The sequence below is a fragment of the Mobula birostris genome, chromosome 12 (assembly GCF_030028105.1).
Source record: "Mobula birostris isolate sMobBir1 chromosome 12, sMobBir1.hap1, whole genome shotgun sequence".
Taxonomy (NCBI): domain Eukaryota; kingdom Metazoa; phylum Chordata; class Chondrichthyes; order Myliobatiformes; family Myliobatidae; genus Mobula; species Mobula birostris.
In genome coordinates, this window is record NC_092381.1 from 110028461 (window position 1) to 110054501 (window position 26041).

The 26041-nt window shown below is 43.3% G+C and overlaps 1 protein-coding gene across 1 annotated transcript in view; it reads right to left on the reverse strand.

The window, feature by feature from the left end:
- Window positions 1-25647, reverse strand: part of eif3k (eukaryotic translation initiation factor 3, subunit K) — a 45676-nt gene extending 20029 nt beyond the window's left edge. Inside the window, exons 1-4 of the mRNA XM_072274460.1 lie at window positions 25480-25647; window positions 23440-23538; window positions 13894-14014; window positions 9710-9784 (exon numbers count right to left, since the gene is read on the reverse strand). Of these exons, the coding sequence (XP_072130561.1) occupies window positions 9710-9784; window positions 13894-14014; window positions 23440-23538; window positions 25480-25538 (354 nt within the window). The 5' untranslated portion in view covers window positions 25539-25647. The remainder of the gene's footprint in view (window positions 1-9709; window positions 9785-13893; window positions 14015-23439; window positions 23539-25479) is intronic.
- Between the last annotated feature and the right edge of the window lie 394 nt (window positions 25648-26041).

Sequence of the window (26041 nt, forward strand, 5' to 3'; positions counted from 1 at the left end):
CATGTCTATAGTTTCCTTTCTGCTGCCTCCCACCCTTTCTAAATAGTGGAGTAACATTTGCAATTTTCCAGTCATCTGGTACAATGCCAGAATCTATCGATTCTTGAAAGATCATTGTTAATGCCTCCGCAATCTCTCCAGCTACACATTCCATTAGATTTATCCACCCTCAAACCTCCTGAACACCTTCTCAGTCATAATTCTCACGGCACATACTCTACTTCCCTAAAATTCTTGAATATCAGTATACTGCAGATGCCTTCCACTGTGAAGACTGATGCAAAATACACATTCAGTGCCCGTCTCTTTGTCTCTCATTACAATATCCCCAGTGTCATTTTCTATTGGTCCTATATCTACCCTTAACTTATTTTACCCTTTATATACTTAAAAAAGCTTTTAGTATCTTCTTTGATATTAGTCACCAGCTTCCTTTCATAATTCATCTTTTACTTCCTAATGAACTTCTTAGTTTCCTCCTGCAAGTTTTTAAAAGCTTCCCAATCCTCTATCTTCCCACTAGCTTTGACTTCCTTGTATGCCCTCTCTTTTGCTTTTACTTTGGCTCTGACTTTACTTGTCAGCCACTGTAGTGTCCTTCTTCCATTCGAAAATTTCTTCTATTTGAAACATATGTGTCTTGCAGTTCCCTCATTTTTCACAGAAACTCCAGCCATTGCTGCTCTGCTGTCCTTCCTGCTAGTGTCTGCCTGGAGTCAGTGGTCATACAACCAGGGACTTGTGATATGCACCAGCTGCTCGTACGACTATGGCTTCACATGACCCTGATTCCGGCCGGACGGGGCAAGGTGCAGCTAAGCAGGTGCTACGCCCGACCCAAGTGTAACCTGCAGGCTAGGGGAATGAAGAAGCACCTTACACCTCCTTTGGCAGGATGCATCTCCACCCCACCACCCATAATGAATGATCGATAGATAGGGAAAACACAAGCAGGCTTTTTCCATTGAGCTTGGAAGAGACTAGAACTAGAGGTCAGAGGCTGCGGATGAAATACTTAATGGGAACTTCACTCGGAGAGTGATGAGTATGCAACGAGCAGCCAGCGGAAGTGGTGGATGCGGGCTTATTTCAATATTCAAGAGTATTTTGGATACGTGCATGGGCAGGAGGGGAACAGGGGGCTATGGTCTAGGTGTGGATTGATACGACTTGGCCAGGGGTTCCCAACCTTCCTTGTGCCATAGACCAATATCATTGAACAAGGGTCATCTTCAGGAGGTGACACCTCAAAAAGACTACGTACATTATTAATGACCCTCAACATGCAGCACATGCCCTCTTCTAATTACCATTGGGGAGGTGGTTCCGTCGCAAACTGAAGTGTAGCAGGAGTTGGAAGACTGAAGACAGTGACAGCAGCAGTCAGAAGGCTCTGCACTTGGTGATATCTATCCCTCTCCCCCTCCCTCTCTCAGGGGTGAATGACATTGCTGTGGATTTGCGGATAGGGGAACTCGAAATAAAAGCAACACTTCAGATGTGACTGTAACATTGAAACAGCGACTGCCTCCCCTCTCAACGTGGAAGGAGTGATATCTGTCCCTCCCTTTGTGTGAGACAGAGGCATGTCAAAAATGTTGGAATGAAGTTAATTTTTTTTAATGTACTGTAGACCATGGTCTCTCTTTGGTAGGCTTTGCTGTAGCTTGCAGGGTGGGTAGTGAGAATGCTGATGCTTTATTCCAGACTAAGTGGGGTGTGTGTGGGGCGGGGGGAAGAGAGGGTTGATGCTGCTTGCTGATGCTTGTGTGTGAGAGAGGGGTAGGGGGCATTGGGGTTATGTTTTTTTCTGTCATTTAATCTTTGTCCTTTTTTAATATTTCATGGATTTCTGCAAAGAGCAAGAATTTCAGGTTGTATACTGTATACTTTCTCTGATATTAAATGAACCATTGAATCATGTACCTCAGGTCAGGAGCCCCTGGACTAGGCAGAATAACAGTTTGACATGGACTAGATGGGCCGAAGTGCCATTTCTGTGCTATAGAGCAGACTGACAGATACTGTATTTCCAGCTTTCTCTTTAGTTTCAAGTTGACAGCAACTCCTGTGTTCTGCATCACACTGCCCAAACATCGATTCCACCCCCGCCCCCACCTCCGCCTTTAGCTGCCCTAGTTCGTCTTTTAATTAAATGCACTGTGTCACTTGGACAACTGTGGTGTTCACTCTGGCACAGATGTAGACAGAAGCTCTAATGAGGATATTGCAAATCTGCAGCAGGATATAGATAGACCGAGTGAGTGGGCGAAAACCTGGCAAGCGGAGCTAAATGTGGGGAACTAATGACATGCATTCTGGTAAGAGGAAGCAAAGGCAAATGATCTAAGTGGATAGAGACTGCAAACAGTACAGAGAGATTGAGGTGCTCTTGTGCACAGGGGTTGTAAACTCAGCCAGCTCCATCATGGGCACTAGCCGCCCCACCATCGAGGACATCTTCAAGAAGTGAGGCACCAAAAAGGGGAGCAAACATCATTAAGGACCTTCACTATCCAGAACTGCCCCCTTCTCATTACTACCATCAAGGAGGTGGTATAGGAGTCTGGAAAACACGTTCTATGAACAGATTATTCCCCTCTGCCATCAGATTTCTGAACAGACAATGAACCCATGCCTCCAGTACATGTTACGTTGAAGTTGTACAAGAATGTTGCCAAGCCTGGAGGACTAAAGTTATAAGGAAAGAATGTATATTCCATGCAATGTAGAAGATTGAGAGGAGTTTTGATAGGAGGTATACAAAATTATTCTCCAAGAGAACCACAACGTTGTCATAGGGTTTGGAGGCTTGTGTGCTTTAATGACCTGGAGAGCTACATTGGCTGGAGTCAGGGCTTTGTGTTTTGGCTCTTGGTAGGGTCACCCATGCCAAACAGGTCAAAGGGTAGAGGCCAGACTAAGAGTGGTCCACCAGTCCTCCAGGTTCAGCCCAGGGCTAACAGCCCTGACCAGTCATAAAAACATTGTTATGGAAACATCAATGAAGAATCCTTCTACATCTTTGTGTGACGGTATGGATAGACAGATGGGGGACCTTCATTGCTGCCCCAGGGGTGTAATGGGCTGTAAGTAATGAACCTATGAACACTCTTTTTGCACCAATTATTTACATTTTTATGTTTATTATTTTAATTTATGGTATATTTAATGTATTACAATAGACTGCTGCAAAACGTGCATCAGTGGTAGCACTAGATAAACAAAAATTTTGCTTTTGGGTGTATCTTGAAAATCACCATGAAATTTCCCTGTCACACACCATTTTTAAAAAATTAGCCACATTTGTTATTTCGATTCATAATTCAAGTCAATTAAAATGTTGCCCACAAAGTAAGCTGAAAAATTTTCTATCTTGTCTAGGTATGCTTAAGCAGTACAGACACTGCATAGCAGGTCAGGTTTTAGAAAAACTATAAATTTCCATGAAGGATTTCAATATTTGAGGCAGATGTTTCCCCAAAATAACTTATGCCAGGATTAAGGAAAACATTTTTCTTGGTCAACAAATCAAACAGGTCATCAATGACAGGGAATTTGAAGAACTTCTGGTGGGACCGGAGTAAATTGCATGAAAAGCATTCAAGGATGTTGTTGAAAATTTTCTTGGCAACTACAGAGCACCAAATTACATGCAACCAAGAAATGCAACATGTCACTAAAGATTCATTTTCTGCATTCCCATTTAGACTCCTTCCCTGCAAATCTTGGCACTGTCAGTGACAAGCATGGTGAAAGGTTTCACCAAGACATTGTGGTCATGGAGAAACAGTATCAGAGCAACTGGAATCCATCAATGCTGCCTGATTATTGTTGGACACTTAGCGAGAAGCCTGAGACACTGAGTACAAATGGAAATCATCAACAAAACATTTTTAGCTCAGAGACAAGCTATTGCAAAGCGTCAGCACTGTTATGCAATTAAATGTAATGTATTCAATAAAAGTTAATTTCATTTCTCCAAATTCCTAGGTGATTCAAATAGTCTGAATTTATATCTGTGTTCAGCTTCAAGTGGTCTATCATAAACCAAAAAAATCTGAGGCTACACTCAAAAAAAAAATTGTTGTCCAGTGTAATAAAACAGATTCTGAATCAGACACAAAGAGTTAGCTGGTAACGGCCAGAAGTTGGCAAGAAGGTAAATGATCTTGGCCAGAAAGAACTAGTCTACACATCACTGAATTGGAATGAACTGATGACAGTGGAAGTAAACAGACTTTGTTCTTGCCATGAGGAAGGAGATGGAGGTGGCCATTTTATGAAGAGACTCTGTGTTCTCCACTTTGTTTGGCTGGATTCACGTTCTAAAGTCAACACAATGAGGCTCCGGGTAACCTGCTGAACTAGGGATCATTTCTAAATAAGAAGTTATTTGTGAGGTGTTCTTTAGTTGTATATAACATGCAAGTTTGTGACTGCTGGGGTCTGTACTTGCCCTGTGTGATTCAGACTGGTTGCTGATTGAGAACAAAGAGCCATAGATTACCTATTGTCAGTTGCGGAAAGAGGGCAATAAATGGATGCTGCATTGGAGAAGAGCCAATAAGATGTTAAGGGTCAGACTCATGCTGTAGCCAAAGACACTGAAATGCAATATTTGAATTGGTAAGCAATGAGTTTGAAAGCAAACACTTCAAGTGTGCTGGCACCAATGACTGGTAGGAGATTCACCATCGTGGATGTGAGGTGCCTCACAGACGTGAAGATTTGAAATGGAACTTTGAGGAACATGCGGCCAGCAGCGAAGACTTATTTTAACTGGTATTACTATTTTATTGTTTGATTATTCATGGAAGGTCATGAAAACTTAGTAAGTGTGCACACAGGTATTTAGTTCTGCAAGTTCACAAGTTCTTCTATGAGACAATAAAGGTACATGTCGCTAAGTACAGATTCTCTCTGTGCCTTCCTGATCATTATTACAAGCGGTGATTCTTGTAACAATGACATGCTGGCCTTTATTGCAAAGGGTTTTGTAGTTTAGAAAAAGGGATGTTTTGTTCAGATTGTACAGGGTGTTGGTGAGGACGTACCCGAGGAAAGGATATAACAGCACTGGAGGCATTCCAAAATGGATTCACCAGGATAATCATAAATGTAAGAGATCCTGCAGATGCTGGAAATCTTGAGCAATACACACAAAATGCTGGAAGGCACATCATTTTAAGGGAAAAAAATGGAAGGCTATCTAAGAGGGAAGGGTTTGAATGAAAGAGAAGGTTATAAGGTTGGCACAATAACATGGGCTGAAGGCCTGTACAGTGCTATGGTAAATGAGGCCCTCTATTGGTCAGGGACAACCATGGACGTTGCATCCCAGTTGTGATTTGCAGCTCATCTAGAAGGAAATCTCTTTTCTGAAACCTTTGTTGCCTTGTGGCTATACCAACTAACGGGGAAGGCTCCAGCAGTAAACTCTGAGGAAAAATCTGGAGCTGAAGTCCCTAAGGCAGCTCTAAGTTGAGTTCAATGTGGAATAGCAACTTCTGTGACACTGCTGACACTTAAAACTTTGACCAACTTCTAGAGATGCGTTAATGAGTGAGACCTCCAGCCGTCAGGGTCAACCATGGATGTTGTGTCCTAGCTGTCAGACAAGCCTGGGAAGTATGATATGGAGAGCAAGCTGTTGTCTATGTAGCAAGCTCCCCCCCTCCATGCATCTGATGAACCCAAAGGAACGGCAGCAATCAATACAGTTTGGCACCAGGAACATCACAGGAGTCACCAGTCAACATTGAACTCAATGTACGATTGCCTTAGGGACTCCAGCTTTGGATTTTTCCTCAGTGTTTACCCCTGAGCCTTCCCCATGGCAGTGGAAATTTGAGATCAAGAGTTTTCCTTCTCCTAGATAAGCTGTCAATCATGGCAGAGGAGCCTCATCTGTCTGATGCGAATAGTCTTAAGGTGCAGTAACCCGCCTTCGCCCCTTCTCCTGTCAATAGAAATAGTTCTGCAGAGCCTAGTCGCTAAGCCAGGTGCAAAGGCCACAAGCTGGTCTTGGTTGCCAGAGGCTATTTGAGATACATGCCATTGGGAGCATTTAATAGGTAGTGGGGGCTCATGCCCATGGCCACCCCAGCTGTAACAACCTCATCATGTGCTGTAGTATTCTATGTTAAACTCAGCAAATCAGGCAGAACCTATGGGTGGGAATAAACACTGATCTTTTGGAAGACTCTTGGCCCAAAATGTCCACCGTTTATTCCCCTCCATAGATGCTGTCTGACTTCCATTAGCATTTTGTGTGTGTTTCACCAGGTAATTCCTGGGGTGAGAAGATTGTCCTCTCAAGAGAGGTTAAACAGGTTGGGACTACATTGTTTGGAGTTAGAGGAATGAGAAGAGATGGTATGGAAACACACAAGATATAAGGAGACACCTCAGATAGATGTTTAGATGCTTACACTAATGGGAAAACATTGAACAAGGGGACATGGTTTAAAGACAAGGTACTAGTCACTTTAAACAGAGCTCTGAAGAGACTTCATCCAAGGATAGTGAATCTCTGGAATTCATTGCTCCAAGTTTGCTCAAAGAACTTAAAATGGAAGCAGCTAATTATTTGAAAGATTGGGGAATTGGGGACTATGAGAATCTGACAAGAGGTTCTGTACACACAATGCTGGAAAAACTCAGCAGTTCAGGCAGCATCTATGGAGGTGAATAGACAGTCAACATTTTGGTCTGAAACCCTACATCACGACTGGAAAGAGAAAAAAACAGAAATAAGGTGGGAGGAGGCGAAGGAGTACAAGGTGGAAAGTGATAGGTTGAGGCTTTCATCACCCACCTACCTTCTCCCTCACTTGGCTTCACCTATCACAGACTTCATCACCGATGTGAAATTTGAAACAAGATATTCTGTAGATACTGGAAATCCAGAGCAACAAAATACTGGAGGAATTCAGCTGGTCAGGCAGTATCCAAAACAGTCAATTGTTTCGGGCTATAACCTTCTTGGTCCTGATGAAGAGTTTTGGCCCAAAATGTCAACTGTTCATTCCTCTCCAAAGACGCTGCCTGAACTGCTGAGTTCCTCCAGCATTTTGTTTTGAGATTCTGCCACACAGTTGTCTTGTTCATGCTGAATAGTAGGGCAGACTTGAGGGGCCAGGTTGTCTGCTCCTGATTCTCATGTCCATACATACCCAACGCAGATTGGGAGACTGCTTCGTCAAGTGCCTTTGCTCTGTCCACAGCAAGTAGGATTTCCCAGTGGACAACTATTTTAATTCCACTCCCCACTCCCAGTCTGACACGCTGCTCCACGGCCTCCTCTACTGCCACAATGAGGCCACTCACAGGTTGGAGGAGCAACACCTTATACTCCATCTGGATAGCTTCTAACCTGATGGAATGAACATTGGTTTCTCTAACTTCACAATTTCCCCCTCCCCCCTTCTTCTATTCCCCACTCTGGCTCCCCTCTTACCTCTTCTCCTCACATGCCTGATCATCTCCCCCAGTGCTCCTCCTTCCCTTTTTCTCAAGGTCTATTCTCGTCTCCTATCACATTCCTTCTTCTTCAGCCCTTTACACCTTTTCCAGCCATCATCTCCCACCTTCCCCGTCACGTGGCCTAGCACCTTATTTATTCATTCATTCTTAGATTATTTATTATTGAGATCTGGCGTGGAGTGGGCCCTTCCAGCCGTGCCGCCCAGCAATCCCCCAATTTAAAGCTAGCCTAATCGTGGCACAATTTACAATGACCAATTAGCCTACTAAACCAGTACCAGGACTGTGGGACAAAACCGAAGCAACTGGAGAAAGTCCTAACCCTAACCCTAGGAGAACATACAAATTCCTTACAAGTGGTGGTGGGTCCTTCTAGCTTGTATTCCCTTCCTACTGCACAGAGTCTTGTCATCTTCTGAAGTTTTCGGATGACTCTGCCATAGTCGGATGCATCAGCAAGGAAGAGGAGGTTGAGTACAGGGCTTACGGTAGGAAACTTTGCCACTTGGTATGAGCAGAATTATCTGCAGCTTAGTGTGAAAAAGAATAAGGAGCTGGTGGTAGACCTGAGGAGAGCCAAGGTACCGGTAACCCGTTTCCAACCAGGGGGTGGAAATGGTGAAGGATTACAAATACCTGGGTATACGAATTGACAACAAACTGGACTGGTCAAAGAACACTGAGGCTGTCTACAAGAAGGGTCAGAGCCATCTCTATTTCCTGAGGAGACTGAGGTCCTTTAACATCTGCCAGACGATGCTGAGGATGTTCTACGAGTCTGTGGTGGCCAGAGCTATCATGTTTGCTGGTGTGTGCTGGGGCAGCAGGCTGAGGGTAGCAGACACCAACAGAATCAACAAACTCATTTGTAAGGCCAGTGATGTTGTGGGGATGGAACTGGACTCTCTCACGGTGGTGTCTGAAAAGAGGATGCTGTCTAAGTTGCATGCCATCTTGGCCAATGTCTCCCATCCACTACATAATGTACTGGGTGGGCACAGGAGTACATTCAGCCAGAGACTCATTCCTCCGAGATGCAGCACAGAACGTCATAGGAAGTCATTCCTGCCTGTGGCCATCAAACTTTACAACTCCTCCCTTGGAGGGTCAGACACCCTGAGCCGATAGGCTAGTCCTGGACTTCTTTCATAATTTACTGGCATAATTTACATATTACTATTTAACTATTTATGGTTCTATTACTATTTACTATTTATGGTGCAACTACAAAAACCAATTTCCCCCGGGATCAATAAAGTATGACTATGACCTGCTGAGTTCCTCCAACGTTTTGTATGTCATACTCTAATGTCCTGTATTCACAATAGCCTCCATCCTCCCTGCAACTCAAAATCTTTGTTCTCTCCACTGTTCCCGTTCTGAAGAATCATTAATTTAAAGCATTAGCACTACTTCAATCTCCACAGATGCTGACTGACAGGTGACTACATTCTATGAGCCCCCTCCTATATGTAGGGACCCACAGCTCAAAGATGTAATGGAAAGATTACTCAAAAACCTCTACAAATGCACTGTAGAGAGTGTTCTGACTGGTTATATCCCCATCTGGTATGGGGATTGGGGGCAAGCAAGTGCACAAGGTTGAAGTAAGTTGTGAACTCAGTCAGCTCCATCACGGGCACTAGCATCCGCAGAATCCAGGACATCTTCAAGGAGCGATGCCTCAAAAAGGCGCATCCATCATTAAAGACCCCCATCACCCAGGTCATGCCTTCCTCTCACTGCTACTATTGGGAAGGAGGTACAGAAGTCGGAAGGCACACACTCAACGATTCAGGAACAGCTTCTTCCCCTCTGCCATCCGATTCCTAGATGGCCATTGGATCCATGTAACTATCCGGCAAGTTTAACTATGGCAGACTAACTACTTTTTTTTCCCACTGCTTATTTGAACTATTTTATACACACTTACTGTAAGTCAGATCTTTTTCTCTATATTTATCATGTACTGCATTGTACTGCTGCCGTAAAGTTAACAAATTTCACGACATATGCTGGTGATATTAAACCCGATTCTGAAAGATTGCTGGGGGCCTGTGGACAGAAAGCCGACTGTATAATGTGCACATCCATTAAAAATGAACACAACAAAGCATTGCAATGCCACTACCCACAAGGACGGCTCAGGTTTCACACACTAACAAGGTACATTTACCGGAGAATCTCTAACATGAACAAAGAAGAAAGGCATTTTACTCACCCAGAATTCCTGGAAATGACAGGTCTCTAAGAGGTCACCCAGATTTAGGATTTGTTGGATCGGCCGCTCCTCCTGCTGTGTACGCTTGGTTAAGGAAGGCTCATCTTAAAACTCTCAGCAGGGCTCTGCCCAGCAGCAAGGGGTGAAGGAAACGTCGTTTACACAGCCCGTGCTTGTTGTAAGTAACTATCCGGCAAGCTTAACTATGGCAGACTAACTACTCAGTTTTAACAGGATGTCGCTGCACTTAACGATTTTTAATTTTCAGAAAACGGCTTCGCATCCCAGAATACCCCAGTATTTCTCCTAGCACTCTCCTCTGCTCAGGATAGTTTCTGAATTTGACACAAACCCAACTGGATGTTAATCAGTCATAGAAAAGTATTGCACAGCAACAGGCCATTTGGCCCTACTAATCTGTACTGAACTATTTAAACTGACTACTCCGGTTGATCTGCACCGGGACCATAGCCCTCCATCATACCCCTACCATCCATATGCCTATCCATACTTCTCTGAAATGTTGAAATCGAGCTCACAAGCACCACTTTTGATGGGACCTCATTCCACATTCTCACCATCCTGAGTGAAGTTTCCTCTCATGGTTCACTTAAAACTTTTCACCCTTAACCCATGACCTCTGGTTGTAGTCCCACCTAACCTCAGTGGAAAAAGCCTGCTTGCATTTACCCTATCTATACCACTCTTAATTTGTATACCTCTATCAAATCTCCTCTCAATTTTCTACGTTCTAAAGAATACATTCCTATCTTATCCAGCCTTTACCTATAGCTCAGGTTCTCTAGAATCAGCATCATCCTGGTAAAATTTCTCTGTACTTCTTCAACCTTATTTACACCTTCCCTGCAAGTAGGTGGCCAAAACTGCACACAATGCTCCAAATTAGGCTTCATCGTTGTCTTATACAACACCAACATAACATCCCAAGTCCTATACTCAGCACTTTGATTTATGAAGACAAATGCACCAATAGCCTTCTTTATGACCCTATCTACCTGTGGCGCCACTTTCAATGAATTATGGGCCTGCACTCCTCAGTGCCCTACCACTCACTACGCAAGACCTACTCTGGTTGGTCCTACAGAAATGCAACACGTCGCACTTGTCTGTATTAGATTCCACCTGCCATTTCTCAACCCATTTTCCCATCTGGTCCAGATCCCACTGCAAGCCATGATGGCCTTCCTTAATGTCCACTACAATTTTGGTGTCAGTGACAAGCCAGACCAGGCAGAGAGAGCAGATCCTCATGGACATTAGTGACATTGATGGGCTCTCAACATGTTGGCCTCAGCCACTAATTATGTTTTAAATACACATTTTGTTAAACTCATCTAATTTCCCCTTGCTGTCACGGTAGATTTTGAATTCATATCCCCACCTGTTTGACACTCCTCATTACTGGTATTCTAATCTAACAGCTGTCCACTATACCTCAAGTAAAGAGATTAGTTTTATTTGTCACATGTACAGTACTGTGCAAAAGTCTCAGGTAAATATATATATAGATATAGCTAGGGGGCCCAAGGCTTTTTCATTTATGTATTGCACTGTATTCTGCTGCAAAAATATACCAACAAATTTTATGACATGTGAGTGATGATAAACCTGTTTCTGATATGGGCCTCTATTGTGAACTGAGAGTGGGAAGAGGAGAATTATGGTTGTGAAAAGGGGAAGGGAGAGGGGAGGGAGTGGGAAACACCAGACAGACATTCTGTAATGATTAAAAAACCAATAGTTTGGAATTAAATGACCTTTCCTGGTGTCTCAGGGCTGGGTGCGTCTGCACCTTTTCCACACCCTCCCATGATGCTCCACCCTCACCATTCCCACATCTCGCTCCACTCCGTCAGAATCAGAATCAGGTGTAATATCACCAGCATACATCGTGAAATTTGTACTGCATCAGCAGTAAATTGCAATACATAACAATAGAGAAAGAAAAACTGAATTATAGAGGGTTAGAAGCTGTTCCTGAATTATTGACTGTGTACCTTCGGGCTCCTGTACCTCCTCCCTGATGGTAGCAATGAGAAGAGGGCATGTTCTGGGTGATGGGGGTCCTTAATAATGATGGGATGTTGCGTTTTTGAGGCATCACTCCTTGAAGGTATCCTGGATACTATGGAGACTAGTGCCCATGCTGGAGGGGACTAAGTTTACAACTCTCTGCAGCTTTTTTCCAATCCTGTGTAATGCACCCCCCCCTCACAAATACTAGATGGTGACGCAGCCAGTGAGAATGCTCTCCACAGTACATCTGCAGAAATGTGCAAGTGCCTTTAGTGACATACCAAATCTTTTTTGAACTCCCAAGAAATATAGCTACTGCTTTCTTTGTAGCTGCATCGATATGTTGGGTCAGGCTAGCTTCTCAGAGATACTGACTCTTGGAACTTGAAATTGCTCACACTTTCCGCTTCTGACAAATACAGTACTGTGCAAAAGTCTTAGACACACCGGGTATATGCACCCAAGACTTTACTCAGTACTGTACATCAAAACATACAGTGAAATGTGTCACTTGCATCAAATCAGTGAGGATTGTGCTGAGCAGCCTGCAGGAATCACCACGCTTCCAGCGCCAACAGAGCATGCCCATAACTTACTAACCCTAACCCGCAGGTCTTTGGAAGTGGGACCAGGTTGATTTTCTGTGCAAACCAAGGACACAATTGAAACCAAAAGCCAAACGTGTTGCTTTCCCTTTTCACACCTGATTCCAACATACCAATGCAGCTGTAAAGGTGGCAAGAAAGTGGCTATATTTCATCATGAGTTTAAGGATATTTGGTTTGTCATGTAAAACACAAACTTTTACAGATGTACCATGGAGAGCATTCTGACTGGCTGCATCACCTGGTATTGGCGGGGTGGGGGGAGGGGGGGCAACCATACAGGATTGTAGTAAGTTGTAAAATTAGTCAGCTCCATCATGGGTACTAGCTGCCATAGAATCCAAGACATCTTCAAGGAGCAGTGCCCAGGAAGGTGACATCCATCATTAAAGGACTGCACCATCCAGGACATGCCCTCTTCTCATTGCTACTGTCGGGAAGGAGGTACAGGAGCCTGAAAGCACACACTCAACAATTCAGGAACAGCTTCTACCGCTCTGCTATCCAATTTCTGAAAAGACATTGAACCCATGAATACCACCTCACTACTTTTATTTCTGTTTCTGCATTACTTCAACTAATATATCTACATACATATACACACAAACACGTGCATAAACACACACACAATATATACACACATATGCCACAATTCAGTTTTTTCCTATATTTATGACGTATTGCATTGTACTGCTGCTGAAAAGACAACAGATTTCATGACAAATGCTGGTGATATTAAACCCTATTCTGATTCTCATTCTGACATGCATCTTCTAAACCAGTGGTCCCCAACCACCGGGCCACAGACCGACACCGGGCCCGGAAGAATGCAGCGGGAGCCGGGACGCACCCAGCGCATCTTTAAGAAAAAAGCCGAAATAAACGAGCCAATTAATTAGGTGCCGCCCGGCACCTAAATGTCTGGCCAGATCAGAGGAGTTTGCCAATTGCAATCAAGGGGAGGGAAGCAGCTCTATGCTTTCGTGATGGTTTAATCTTGGTGCTTTTTTTCTTTGGAATGTAGAAGATTGAGGGGAGATTTGAAAGAGGTATACAAAATTAAGAGGGGTATAGAGGATAAATGTAAGCAGGCTTTTTCCACTGAGGTTAGGTGGGACTACAACCAAAGATCATGGCTTAAGGGTGAAAGGTGAAAGATTTAAGGGTAACATGAAGGGAAACTTCTTTATTCAGTAGGTCATGAGAATGTGCATCAAGCTGCTGGTGCAAGTGGTGGATGAGAGCTTGATTTCAACGTTTAGGAGACGTTTGGATAGGTACAAGGATAGCAGGGGCAAGCCTGGCTATGGTCCCAGTGTAGGCCAATAGGAGCAGGCAGTTTAAATGGCTCGGCACGGATGACAGGTCTGCTTCTGTGTTGTATTTTTCTATGATTTTATGACCCAATGGCACAGAAATAATACCTGAAAATTGGATTATTGCATTCCAGTTCCCCTCACCCCCTCCCCAACCCAACATGAAAACCCTGCGAAGCACAGTATTGGGTGACCCCACAATCAGCAGCCTTTTGGGTAAAGATACATGGGCCTGGTCGATCATACACTTACAGAGCGTGAAGTCTGTGTGCGGCAGGTTAGTCAGGGCCTTTAGCAAGATTTGTGCAGTCACGGTAGTCTGGAAAAATGCGGGATTGAACTGGTACCTGCAAAGAACAGAAAACAAACGGATCACTGCAGTGGCCATCTTTTCCTTTACGTTTGAAGACGCTCCCGTCACGGCTCATCCCCTGCCGAAGATGCTCCCGTCTCCTGTTCACCTTTCATAATGATGTAAACATTACATAATACCCACCTCCTATTACCCATTTGTTCTACTCTAAGTGCCTGCAAGAAAATGAATCTCAAGATAGTGTATGCTTGTGGTTATCTGCTGCTGTAGCCCATCCACTTCAAGGATCAGCATGCTGTGCACCTCTTCTGCACACCGCTGTTGTCACACGTGGCTATTTGAGTTACTGTCACCTTCCTCTCAGCTTGAACCAGTCTGCCCATTCTCCTCTGACCTCTAATTACTAAGGTGTTTTAGAACTGGGTGCTTATTTTGTTTCATGCACAGTTCTCTGTGAACTCAAGAGAAAATCCCAGGATATCAGTAGTTTCTAAGATTCTCAAACCACTCCGCCTGGCACCAACAACCACTCCACAGTCAATCACTCACATCACATTTCTTTCCCACTGTGATGTCTGACCGGAACAACTGAACCACACAATTGCTGCCACATGGTTAGCTGATTAGATACTTGCATTAACAAGCAGGTGTACCAATAAAGTGGCCACTGAATAATAAATTTACATTGAACATTAATTTTTTAAAAAATTTATTGAGATGCAGCACTGAATAGGCCCTTCCAGCCATGCTGCCCTGCAATTCCCCTATTTAATCTAGCCTTATCACAGGACAATTTACAAAGATCAATTAACCTAACTATCAGTACGCCTTTGGAACGTGGAAGGATATGCCTGTGGTCACGGGGAGGATGCACAAATTCCTTACAGGCAGTGGTGGGAATTGAATCCTGATTACCAGTACTGTAAAGCATTGTGCTAACCATCACACTACCATAATCCCAGCCGTTATCAATATTTTTCAGAGATCGTCTACCTGGCATCAGTGATCACATAACCAGGACTTGTGATATACACTGGCTGCTCATATGACCATCCACCAGCTGCTCCCATGGCTTCACGTAACCCTGCTTTTTTTTTTGGGGGGGGGGGCTAAGTAGGTGGTACACCTTGCCCAAGGCTAGAGGAAGGAAGGAGCACCTTACGCCTCCTTTGGAAGGGGCGTTATCTTCTTCCTGCCATCCAACACTACTAATAGAGCAGCAATCATGTTAGCGGTGATCAAGACCCCAGAATGGCGGGGGTTTAAGATACTTCACAGGGTTATCGGTATGGAGTTTATTTCAGAGCAAAGGAGACCATCAAGCATTAACAAGCCTGTGGTCAGCAAATACAGGGGCTTTGGCAGCAAATTACAGAATCAAATCAGCCGTTTTCAAACTTCAACCTTGCAAGAAGTATGTTGCACCTTGGTCTGGAGGAACGCCGTTTCCTTTGACGGTATACAAGCGTACCGGCAAAGGCTGAATGACAATAAACTGGACTTGAATGTGAAATACACAAGATGTGAATTTTCACTCACAGGTGAGTCAATAACCAGACGAGACAAATTTAAAGGAACTGACAGAGGGAGAGTGAGAATATTTTACACCACAAATACTCTGTAGTATAAAATGCCCAAAGAACTGAGTCTAAAATGCCCAAAGAACTGAGTCTAATTGGGAGACTTACGAACTGAAGCATTCACCGGCACCAGCCTACCCACCGTCAAGGACATACATTCGGGAAGGTGCTGGAAAAGGGCCAGTAATATCATGAAGGATTCCACCCACCCTGCTCATGGACTGTTTGTCCCACTTCCATCAGGGAGGAGGCTATGTAGCATCCACGCCAGGACCACCAAATTCAAAAACCATTACTTTCCCCAAGTAGTAAAGCTGATCAACACCTCCATTCACCCACCCCTCCACACCCCGATTCACTGAGGGAAATTGAAACATCGAGCAGAATGGTGAAGGCAAGCACTGGCTGCCTGCCTTCTGATTGCTGGTGGGATCGCTCTGCTGGGAAGGGCCTGCCGCTGTGCCTGCAGAATGTTACCCAAATTTTCTGCATTTTAGATATGGACTTCGACTATAGACTTTTCTTCAGTTGTATAGTCTGTATTCTGTGTTTTCCACCTGATCTTTCTTGTTTTTTGTGTGTAGGGGAGGGGGATTTTGGGGTTGATGATTGTGCTCCTGTTCTTTTCTTTCTTGGTTTCATGGCTATCTGTAGAAGAAGAATTTCAGAGTTGTATACGTTGATAATAAATGAATCTTTAAACCTTTGAACCACTGCTTTATCATGTCCTTATGTACAGACATTCCTGTGCCTCATGTATCTTTATGGATATACAATCAAATTGATGTATATAAGCCAGCCTGTCTGTACAAAAGTCTTAGGCACATGTCAAAGTGCTGTAAAGCAAAAATGCCTTCAAAAGTAATGAAAAGTTTCTAAATATCCAAAAGAATACTATATAGAGCAGAAAGGAGTAAACAGTTAAGAAGCTGCCAGCAAAAGAGGGATCAACGTGCTGGCCTGATGGTGCATTTAAAAAAAAAAGGTTTTCGACTCCCAATACCGACTATCTTGCTGGCAAATGTATAGTCTCTGGTGCGTTTATAATAAAAATGACAACAGGAAATTAAGAAATTGTAAAGTGAAATTGACGATATTTATACCTTGGAAACTCAAAGAAATTTTCTTTACCTGAGACAAAAGAATTATGAAGTAGGAGGTAAATCAGCTAGATTACTAGCATATAAATTACGAAAACAACAAGCAGACAATACAATTCATAAAATAAAGAATCCAAAGACAAAGCTTGTGGAGAGTACAATAGGGAAAATTCAAGAGAGTTTTGAAACATATTATCGAGAGCGGTACTCCCAACCCCGGGCCTCCAATGAGCCCTATATAGACAGTTTATTGAATTCTTTAGATCTACCTAAACTTATAGATTTACAAAATGAAAGTCTATTAGAACCAGTAACTGCCAAAGAACTGAATGTGGCCATCTCTAGGTTAAAGGCTGGAAAGTCCCCGGGTTCAGATGGGTTTACCTCAGAGTGGTACAAATCCCTGAAGTCACAGTTATCCCCATTACTACTTAACACCTTTAATTGGATCTTGCAGAGAAGAGAAACTCCACCTTCCTGGAGAGAAGCGATTATTTCAGTTATTCCTAAAGAGGGTAAAGATAAAATAGAATGTGGCAATTATCAGCCAATTAGTGTTCTTAATTTAGATTACAAACTATTTACATCTATATTAGCGCGCAGATTGGAAAAGCTCTTACCTGACCTAATCCACTTAGACCAGACTGGATTTATTCAACAAAGACAAACACAGGACAACATAAGGAGAACTCTACACATATTAGAACAGGGTAATAAGAACGAGACAGAGACTATGGTAGTAGGATTAGACGTTGAGAAAGCTTTTGATTCGGTTAGTTGGGCATTCCAATACAGAGTGTTAGGAAGATTCGGCTTTCAAGAAAAGTTTATTAAAGTAATTCAGACTCTATATGACAGCCCTACAGCTCGAATTAAGATAAATGGGGACCTCTCTGACTCATAGAAACATAGAAACATAGAAAATAGGTGCAGGAGTAGGCCATTCAGCCCTTCGAGCCTGCACCGCCATTTATTATGATCATGGCTGATCATCCAACTCAGAACCCCACCCCAGCCTTCCCTCCATACCCCCTGATCCCCATAGCCACAAGGGCCATATCTAACTCCCTCTTAAATATAGCCAATGAACTGGCCTCAACTGTTTCCTGTGGCAGAGAATTCCACAGATTCACCACTCTCTGTGTGAAGAAGTTTTTCCTAATCTCAGTCCTAAAAGGCTTCCCCTTTATCCTCAAACTGTGACCCCTTGTTCTGGACTTCCCCAACATCGGGAACAATCTTCCTGCATCTAGCCTGTCCAATCCCTTTAGGATCTTATACGTTTCAATCAGATCCCCCCTCAATCTTCTAAATTCCAACGAGTACAAGCCCAGTTCATCCAGTCTTTCTTCATATGAAAGTCCTGCCATCCCAGGAATCAATCTGGTGAACCTTCTTTGTACTCCCTCTATGGCAAGGATGTCTTTCCTCAGATTAGGGGACCAAAACTGCACACAATACTCCAGGTGTGGTCTCACCAAGGCCTTGTACAACTGCAGTAGTACCTCCCTGCTCCTGTACTCAAATCCTCTCGCTATAAATGCCAGCATACCATTCGCCTTTTTCACCGCCTGCTGTACCTGCATGCCCACTTTCAATGACTGGTGTATAATGACACCCAGGTCTCGTTGCACCTCCCCTTTTCCTAATCGGCCACCATTCAGATAATAATCTGTTTTCCTATTTTTGCCACCAAAGTGGATAACTTCACATTTATCCACATTAAATTGCATCTGCCATGAATTTGCCCACTCACCCAACCTATCCAAGTCACCCTGCATCCTCTTAGCATCCTCCTCACAGCTAACAGTGCCACCCAGCTTCGTGTCATCCGCAAACTTGGAGATGCTGCATTTAATTCCCTCATCCAAGTCATTAATATATATTGTAAACTACTGGGGTCCCAGCACTGAGCCTTGCGGTACCTCACTAGTCACCGCCTGCCATTCTGAAAAGGTCCCGTTTATTCTCACTCTTTGCTTCCTGTCTGCTAACCAATTCTCCATCCACACCAATACCTTACCCCCAATACTGTGTGCTTTAAGTTTGCACACTAATCTCCTGTGCGGGACCTTGTCAAAAGCCTTTTGAAAATCCAAATATACCACATCCACTGGTTCTCCCCTATCCACTCTACTAGTTACATCCTCAAAAAATTCTATGAGTTTCGTCAGACATGATTTTCCTTTCACAAATCCATGCTGACTTTGTCCGATGATTTCACCGCTTTCCAAATGTGCTGTTATCACATCTTTGATAACTGACTCCAGCAGTTTCCCCACCACCGACGTTAGACTCCTTTATTTTAGAGAGAGGCACTAGACAGGGATGCCCAATTTCTCCTCTCCTTTTCGCGCTATATATTGAACCGCTTACCCAACTAATAAGACAGAGCGAAATCGTAAGAGGTATCAAGGTGGCAGGGATTGAACAGAAAGTGGCGTTATTCGCAGATGATGTTTTAGTCTATCTGAGTGAACCAGAAAAATCATTTATAGGATTGTTTACACTGTTGGATGACTTTGGAAAAATATCAGGTTATAAAATAAATGTAAAGAAAACGCAGGTTATGTCCCTAAATTATACACCATCCAAAAAATTGCAGGATACATATGATCTTAAGTGGGAAGCTAAATCATTGAAATATTTAGGAATAACCCTTCCGAAGGATCTTTCAACGCTGTCACAGGTAAATTATGGGCCATTAATCTCAGAGATAAAAGCAGATATGCATAGATGGAATCTTACCCCTTTTTAAGTTTAAATTCAAGGATAAATACTATAAAAATGAATATTCTTCCTCGCTTACTGTATCTTTTCCGTACTTTACCTGTGGAGGTGGATGATAATCAATTCAGGGAATGGGACAAATGGATTTCCCACTTCATTTGGCAAGGAAAGAAACCTAGAATTCGATATAACACCTTACAGTTAGGGAAGGAAGGAGGAGGTATGGTTCTTCCTTGCCTGAGAAATTATTTTTATGCCTCACAGATAACCCCTCTGTTATATTGGTGTAATAGGGAATATAAGGCTTGATGGAAGGAAATAGAATTTGGATTGGTTGACAGTTTTCCTCTACAGGCCTCAATAGCTGACACAGGATTGATGGCCCAATTGGAAAAATTTAAAAACAGTTGGATAAATCTTACATTAAAAATATGGCAGAAGGTGGTTAATTCATGTGGAAATAATAACATGCTAAAACTCTTCAGGTGGTGTGCATATGATACCGAATTCCTTCCCAACAGAGGAGATAAAAGATTTGAATTATGGATAAAGAAAGGTCTTACAACCTACCTCTCATTTATACATAAAAGAATATTACAAAGTTTCCAAATCCTGCAGGACAAACATGGCCTAGAACACAATGACTTTTTTAGGTACCTTCAAGTATGAAATTATGTTAACCAGAGTTGTAGATATACGGACCTATCAACAGTAGAATTAGAATTTTTCAAGATTCTTAATTCGGCTTGCAGTTCAATACCTAGTAAATCAGTTTCTCGATTATATAATGCACTCTCCCATGCTAAAAATGAAAACACATTGTATGTTAAAGAGAAGTGGGAGAAAGAAGCGGGGTTGGTACTTTCAGAGGAGGCTTGGGGGAAAATATGCAGTTTTCAGTGGTCCTCGACTAATTCTTTGACTTGGAGAGAACATTGTTGGAAAAATATTATAAGATACTTCAAGACCCCATATCAGGAAAAATATAAAGATACAAACATGACGTGTTGGAGAAGGTGCGGCTCCAAGGAGGCAAATCATTTCCATATTTTCTGGGATTGTCCTAAATTAAGTCTATATTGGGAAGGTATTCATAGAACATTAGTTAAGGTACTTAGGACCCAGATACCTCTGAACTTTGAGACGCTCTATTTGGGGCATGTATTGTTTCTTGAACAGAAGGAAGATATAAAGCTGCTGCAGGCCCTTTTAGCGGCAAGTAAGAAATCAATCACTAGAAAGTGGCTAAATCCAATACCGTCTACATTAGAAGATTGGCATGAAATTATCTTGGAAATATTTTAAATGGAAAAGTTGACTTACTCCCTGAGAATTCAAAAAGAAAAATTTTATCAAACCTGGAATAAATGGATTGAATATATAACCCCAATGTGAGCAGACTTTAGATGAATCTCCTAATGATTTATACTGCTCTTCTCATCAACACAGTAATATTGCTAATGTAAGTACCCCTAGTCTAAATGTTTACTGTTTTTGTCTTTTTTTTGTTTGGAAAATAGAGAATTAATACAAGTAAAGGAAAAGATTTGGGTAAGGGATAAAAAAATGATAAAATTAAGTAAATAAGTACATAGGGATCGGATAATTATGTCTGGGGGCAGGAGCAAGCATGAACAAGTTAGGATATAAACACCTACAATGGTTGTTACCATTGATTCAGAAGAGATGTATGGAAACTATTACTAATCCACTATTATTACTACTTTTCTTAACAATTAATACCATTTCTTAGCCTAATAGATTAGAATTTCTACTGTACATAATTATCTATTTAAGTGTCTAATTTCTTTTTATATCATCTCAATGTGTACTTAAGAATGTATAAATAATTATAGTTTTATACATATAAAAAAATGGAAAAGGTTATACATGTGAAAAAAGTACATGATACTTGTGAATTCCTTATCCAAATAAAAATAAAATTAAAAAAAAATAATAAAAATGACGATCTCAGAGCTAGGGTGCTACCTCAGAGGGATGTCAGGAACATGTGCGTCTTTTGTTTTACAGAATCTTCGTTAACCCCTTCCATATCAGATGCGATTTGAATAGACAGATTAACAATATACTATCAAGATAAGTCGGTCGAAATGGAGGTTTGTGCCCCATGATCAACTTTTGGTGTACTAATATGTCGGTGACATCCCAATATTGCCCACCAGACCTGGAATACCTCACAATTAAGTTTTGGCCATTCTACTTGCCAACAGGAGATTTCATGGATCATCCCATCTCCGGCCAATGTCAAACAGGCTCCAGACAAACTGAGCAACGTAATCAACAGGCATGAAACAGCACATCCTGACGCCTCTCCATCAATTTGGGGGATTTTAACCAGGCCAGCTTGGTAAGTCACTAAATAATCATCAACAAATCATCTGTAATACAAGAGGGAATAACACACTGGACCACAGTCACACTTGGTTCAAGAATGCCTACTGTGCCATCCCACACTTCGGAAAATCTTATCAACTGGCTGCACTTTTACTCTCTGAGTATAGGTAGAATGAAGACTGTAGCCCCAGTAGTTAGAACCAAGGAGGCACGAGAGCGCTTATAGGACTGCTCTGGATCAGTGGACTGAACTGTGTTCAGGGAATCATCTTTGATTCTGGATGAGTATGCTGCAGTTGTTGCAGCCTTCATTAAAACCTGTGTGGATGAGTGTGTGCTTATGAAAACTTGATGTACGTTCCCAAACCAAAAGCCATGAATGAACCAGGAGGTTTGTAGTCTGCGCATTATCATCTGGCGATCCAGGTCTATGTAAGAAAACCAGCTACAACTTGCAGGGGCTATTTCAAGAGCCAAGAAACAATTCCAGGAGCGGCTAGAGGCAACACAAAGGACCTGGACCCACTACAATTTGCCTACTGCCACAATAGGTCTACGGCAGACATCACATGGTAGGAAAGGTCACAGGCTGGAGAAGAAGGAACCTGGTAGGAGAGGAAAGTGGATCATAGGGGAAGGGGAAGGAGGAAGGGACCCAGGGGGAAGTAATAGGTAGGTGAGACGAAGTGAAAGGACAGAGTGGGGAATAGGGGAAGCGGGGGGAATTTGTTTAATGAAAGGAGAAATCTATATTCATGCCATCAGGTTGGAGGCTACTCAGACAGAAATATAAGGTGTTGCTCCTCCACCCTGAGGGTGGCCTCATCTTGGCACAAGAGGCGGCCATGGACCAAAATATCCAAATAGGAATAGGAATCAGAATTAAAATGTTTCAATAGATCAGTGTTATTCGGGAAAATAAATACAGGGACAAAACATTCAGGTTTGGCAATGACAACTGTTCCACCTGGGGCGACGATTTATTTTTTAGGCAGCGCTGTAACGTGACACTATTGCAGCTCAGGGCACTCCGGAGCTCCATTCTGAGCGCTGCTCTGCAAGGAGTCTGCACACCCTCCCCGGAATGTGTAGGTTTCCTCCGGATGCTTCGGTATCCACCCACGATCCAAAGACGTACCAGGTCGGTTAAAAGGCCATTGTAGCTTGTCCTGTGATTGGGTTAGGGGTAGCCAGGTTTGTCAGGGGTTGCAGGGGCAGCATGTATCAAAAGGGTGGAAAGGCCTAATTCGTGCTGTATCAATACATTAAAAAAATATGAAAGCAAGATACTACAGACTCCAGAAATTTGGAGATTGAACCCAAAAGGATCTGAAATATATTCAGCTGCGAGCCTCTTGAAAAAAAAGGAGCTATGATACTTTAGATCAGAGCAATTATCAATATATAAATTATACAACCTTGAGATTCATCTGTTTACAGGCAGCCACAAAGCATGAAACCCGAAGAACCCAATTTAAAAAAAGTCCAACACCCAATATGCAAAAGCACCCAATTTAAAAAAAAGACCAACCTCCTGGGGAGGGGGAGAAAAAAACAAATGCAAACAATAAAAGCAAGCAACAGCATTCAGAACCAAATTAAGTCCATCAATCCAAACCCGGAGCAGCAGGAGTAGGCCCATAGCCTTGGTCTCAAGTCACTCCTCTACCACTTATGAAGAGAATTATACTCACAGTTTGAGTACTGCCAGATTGGCTTCCAGATCATAGGCATTCTCCCTGGCCTGGGTCTCCACATACCTTTCTAAAGTTGAGAGGTTCTCAGGGTTATATCTGTGGGAGAGGGCAAAGGATTAGACACCGTAATCAATAAACCTGAGCAAATAAATTTAAGCATAGTAATTAGTGAAGCTTGAGGATATGAATCACATTAAAAAATGGGGGCATCTAGGATGTGCTGGAGTGTCACAAAACCCCAAATGGTTCCTTTAGATATGTTGGCAAACTCCAGACTATAGTGGTTACTTGAAAACAAACCAAACCCACTGAGAGACTAAGTCAAGGTAGTTGACACGCTTCCAAATAATGAATTTCCAAATCAAAAAAGTACATTTGATCCTTTATTATGAAACCAGCAAAGACGAGCAATCTTGTAGCAATTTAAAAGAAACTAATGAACCCATTTATTTAAGATAGGCCCTTCTGGTCATTTGAGCTATGTCGCCCAGCAATCCCCTGATTTAATCCTAGCCTAATCACGGGATAGTTTACAATGACCAATTAACCAAGCAGACTGTATGTCTTTGGAATCCCACATGGTCACGGGGAGAAAGTACAAACTCCTTAAAGGCAGCAGTGGGATTTGAATCCTAGTCGCCCGTACTGTAAAGCATTGTGCTAGCCACTACACTACCATGATGCCCTATAACTGAATTAGTGATGTAGCAATCTTGCCGAACTGGCAATATAACTAAGCATAATTAGCAATGATAGCGATCTAGTTAGCGGTCAACAAAGAAAAATCATTTCCCATGGCTCGCCCCCCCTCACTAAACAAAACTAATGTAACTATACTCATTTGCTTCTACCACGCCCCAACCCACAGGACAAATTACCCATAATAAACACGCCGCAAAATACAATACAGACAGACACAAAATAGGCACATGGCTCCTGCACTGACTTATGTCAGTTTTATTACAAGGAAGGCTCGTCAGCTTCTTCACTGAGATTCCAGCACACCTACAGATGTGTAGTGGAGAGTGTACTGACTGGCTGCATCATGACAATCCTACAAAAGGTAATGATATGGCCCAGTACATCACGGGTGAAGCCCTACCAACCAATGAGCACATCCACATGAAATGCTGTTGCAGGACAGCACTGTCCATCATCAGAGATCCCCACCACCCAGGCCATGGTCTCTTCTCACTGCTGCCATCAGGTAGAAGGTACAAGAGCCTCAGGACTCACAATACCAGGTTCAAGAAGTTACCACCCCTCAACATCAGGCGCTTGAACAAAAGGGGATAATTACACTCACTTGCCCCATCAATGAGATGTTCCCACAGCCAATGATCTCACTTTAAGGACTCTTTATCTCATGTTCTCGTTATTTATTGCTATTTACTTATATTTGCACTTGCACAGTTTGTTGTCTTCTGCATTCTGGTTGATCTTTTATTAGTCCCGTTATAGTTACTATCCTGAGTATGCCCGGAGGAAAATGAATCTCAGGGTTGAATACGGTGACAAATACATACTTCGATAATAAAATTTACTTTGAAATTTGGATCTAGTGACGCTGTCACCTATCGAATCATCGAGACTCCAGCCCTGGATAGCCCCTCCCCCCACCCATTCCTCCCCCTAACTTCAATACTATCACAACTTTAAAGGCTCATGAATCTTTAAAGTGGACCCAGGGGCTAAAATCTCGTCACTGCTGCAACCTACTGAATCATCGAGGCTACAGCCCTGGACAGGCCTCCACCTTATACTTTCCCTACACACACCCCATCCTCCCTGGTCTCAGACGCTAGTCCCCCGGTCCTCCAGCATCTGTTACCCTCTCGCCCCATCTCGGTACCCTGGTCCAACTACCCCCCCGCCATCCGGTCCCCCGGGCTCTCCTGGTTCTCCAGCAACCACTGAGCTCACCGTTCCCTCACCACTACTCTACCCCTCTCTCAGCGTTTTCCCCACCCCTCCTTCCTGCTGGCCCTCCCGGACCCTCCTCCACTCTCCCTCCATAGCCCCGGCTCCCGCACTCACCGGTCGATGCCCTTTAGCAGCTTGCCCACGTTGGCCCGCATCTGCTCAATGGCACTCATGGCTCTGTCACCGGGGGAGAGGAGGACTCCAAACCCAGGTTCCACTACCGAGAACACAGGCCTTCACACGCGGCTCCGTCAAAAAGGGAGCGGGGTCAAAGGGCCAAGCACCAAGTAGGCATGCGCAATACCGACGTTACCCCCCCACCCCCCGGCCGTGACTGAAAAACACGCCTAGTACCGGCCGTCGGCACCCGACGAGGGTAATTAAAGCGCATGCGCATTCCTGCATCGGCCAAACTTTCAGTAACACTCACAGTACACTGGATCAACTCAGCAGGTCGGGCAGCATCAGTCAGAAACGATGGGTCGACGTTTCCGGCCGGAACCCTTCGTCAGGACTGAAGAATGAAAGATGGGGAAGGATTTGAAGAATGCTTGCAGCTTCAGTTGAAAGACCAGTAATTTGAAAGACAAAGGGGTGGGGGAGAGGAAGCATTGAGGTCATAGCCCTGAAAATAATGGGTAGTAGAAGGAGGCGGAACCATGAGGGAGGTGGTAGG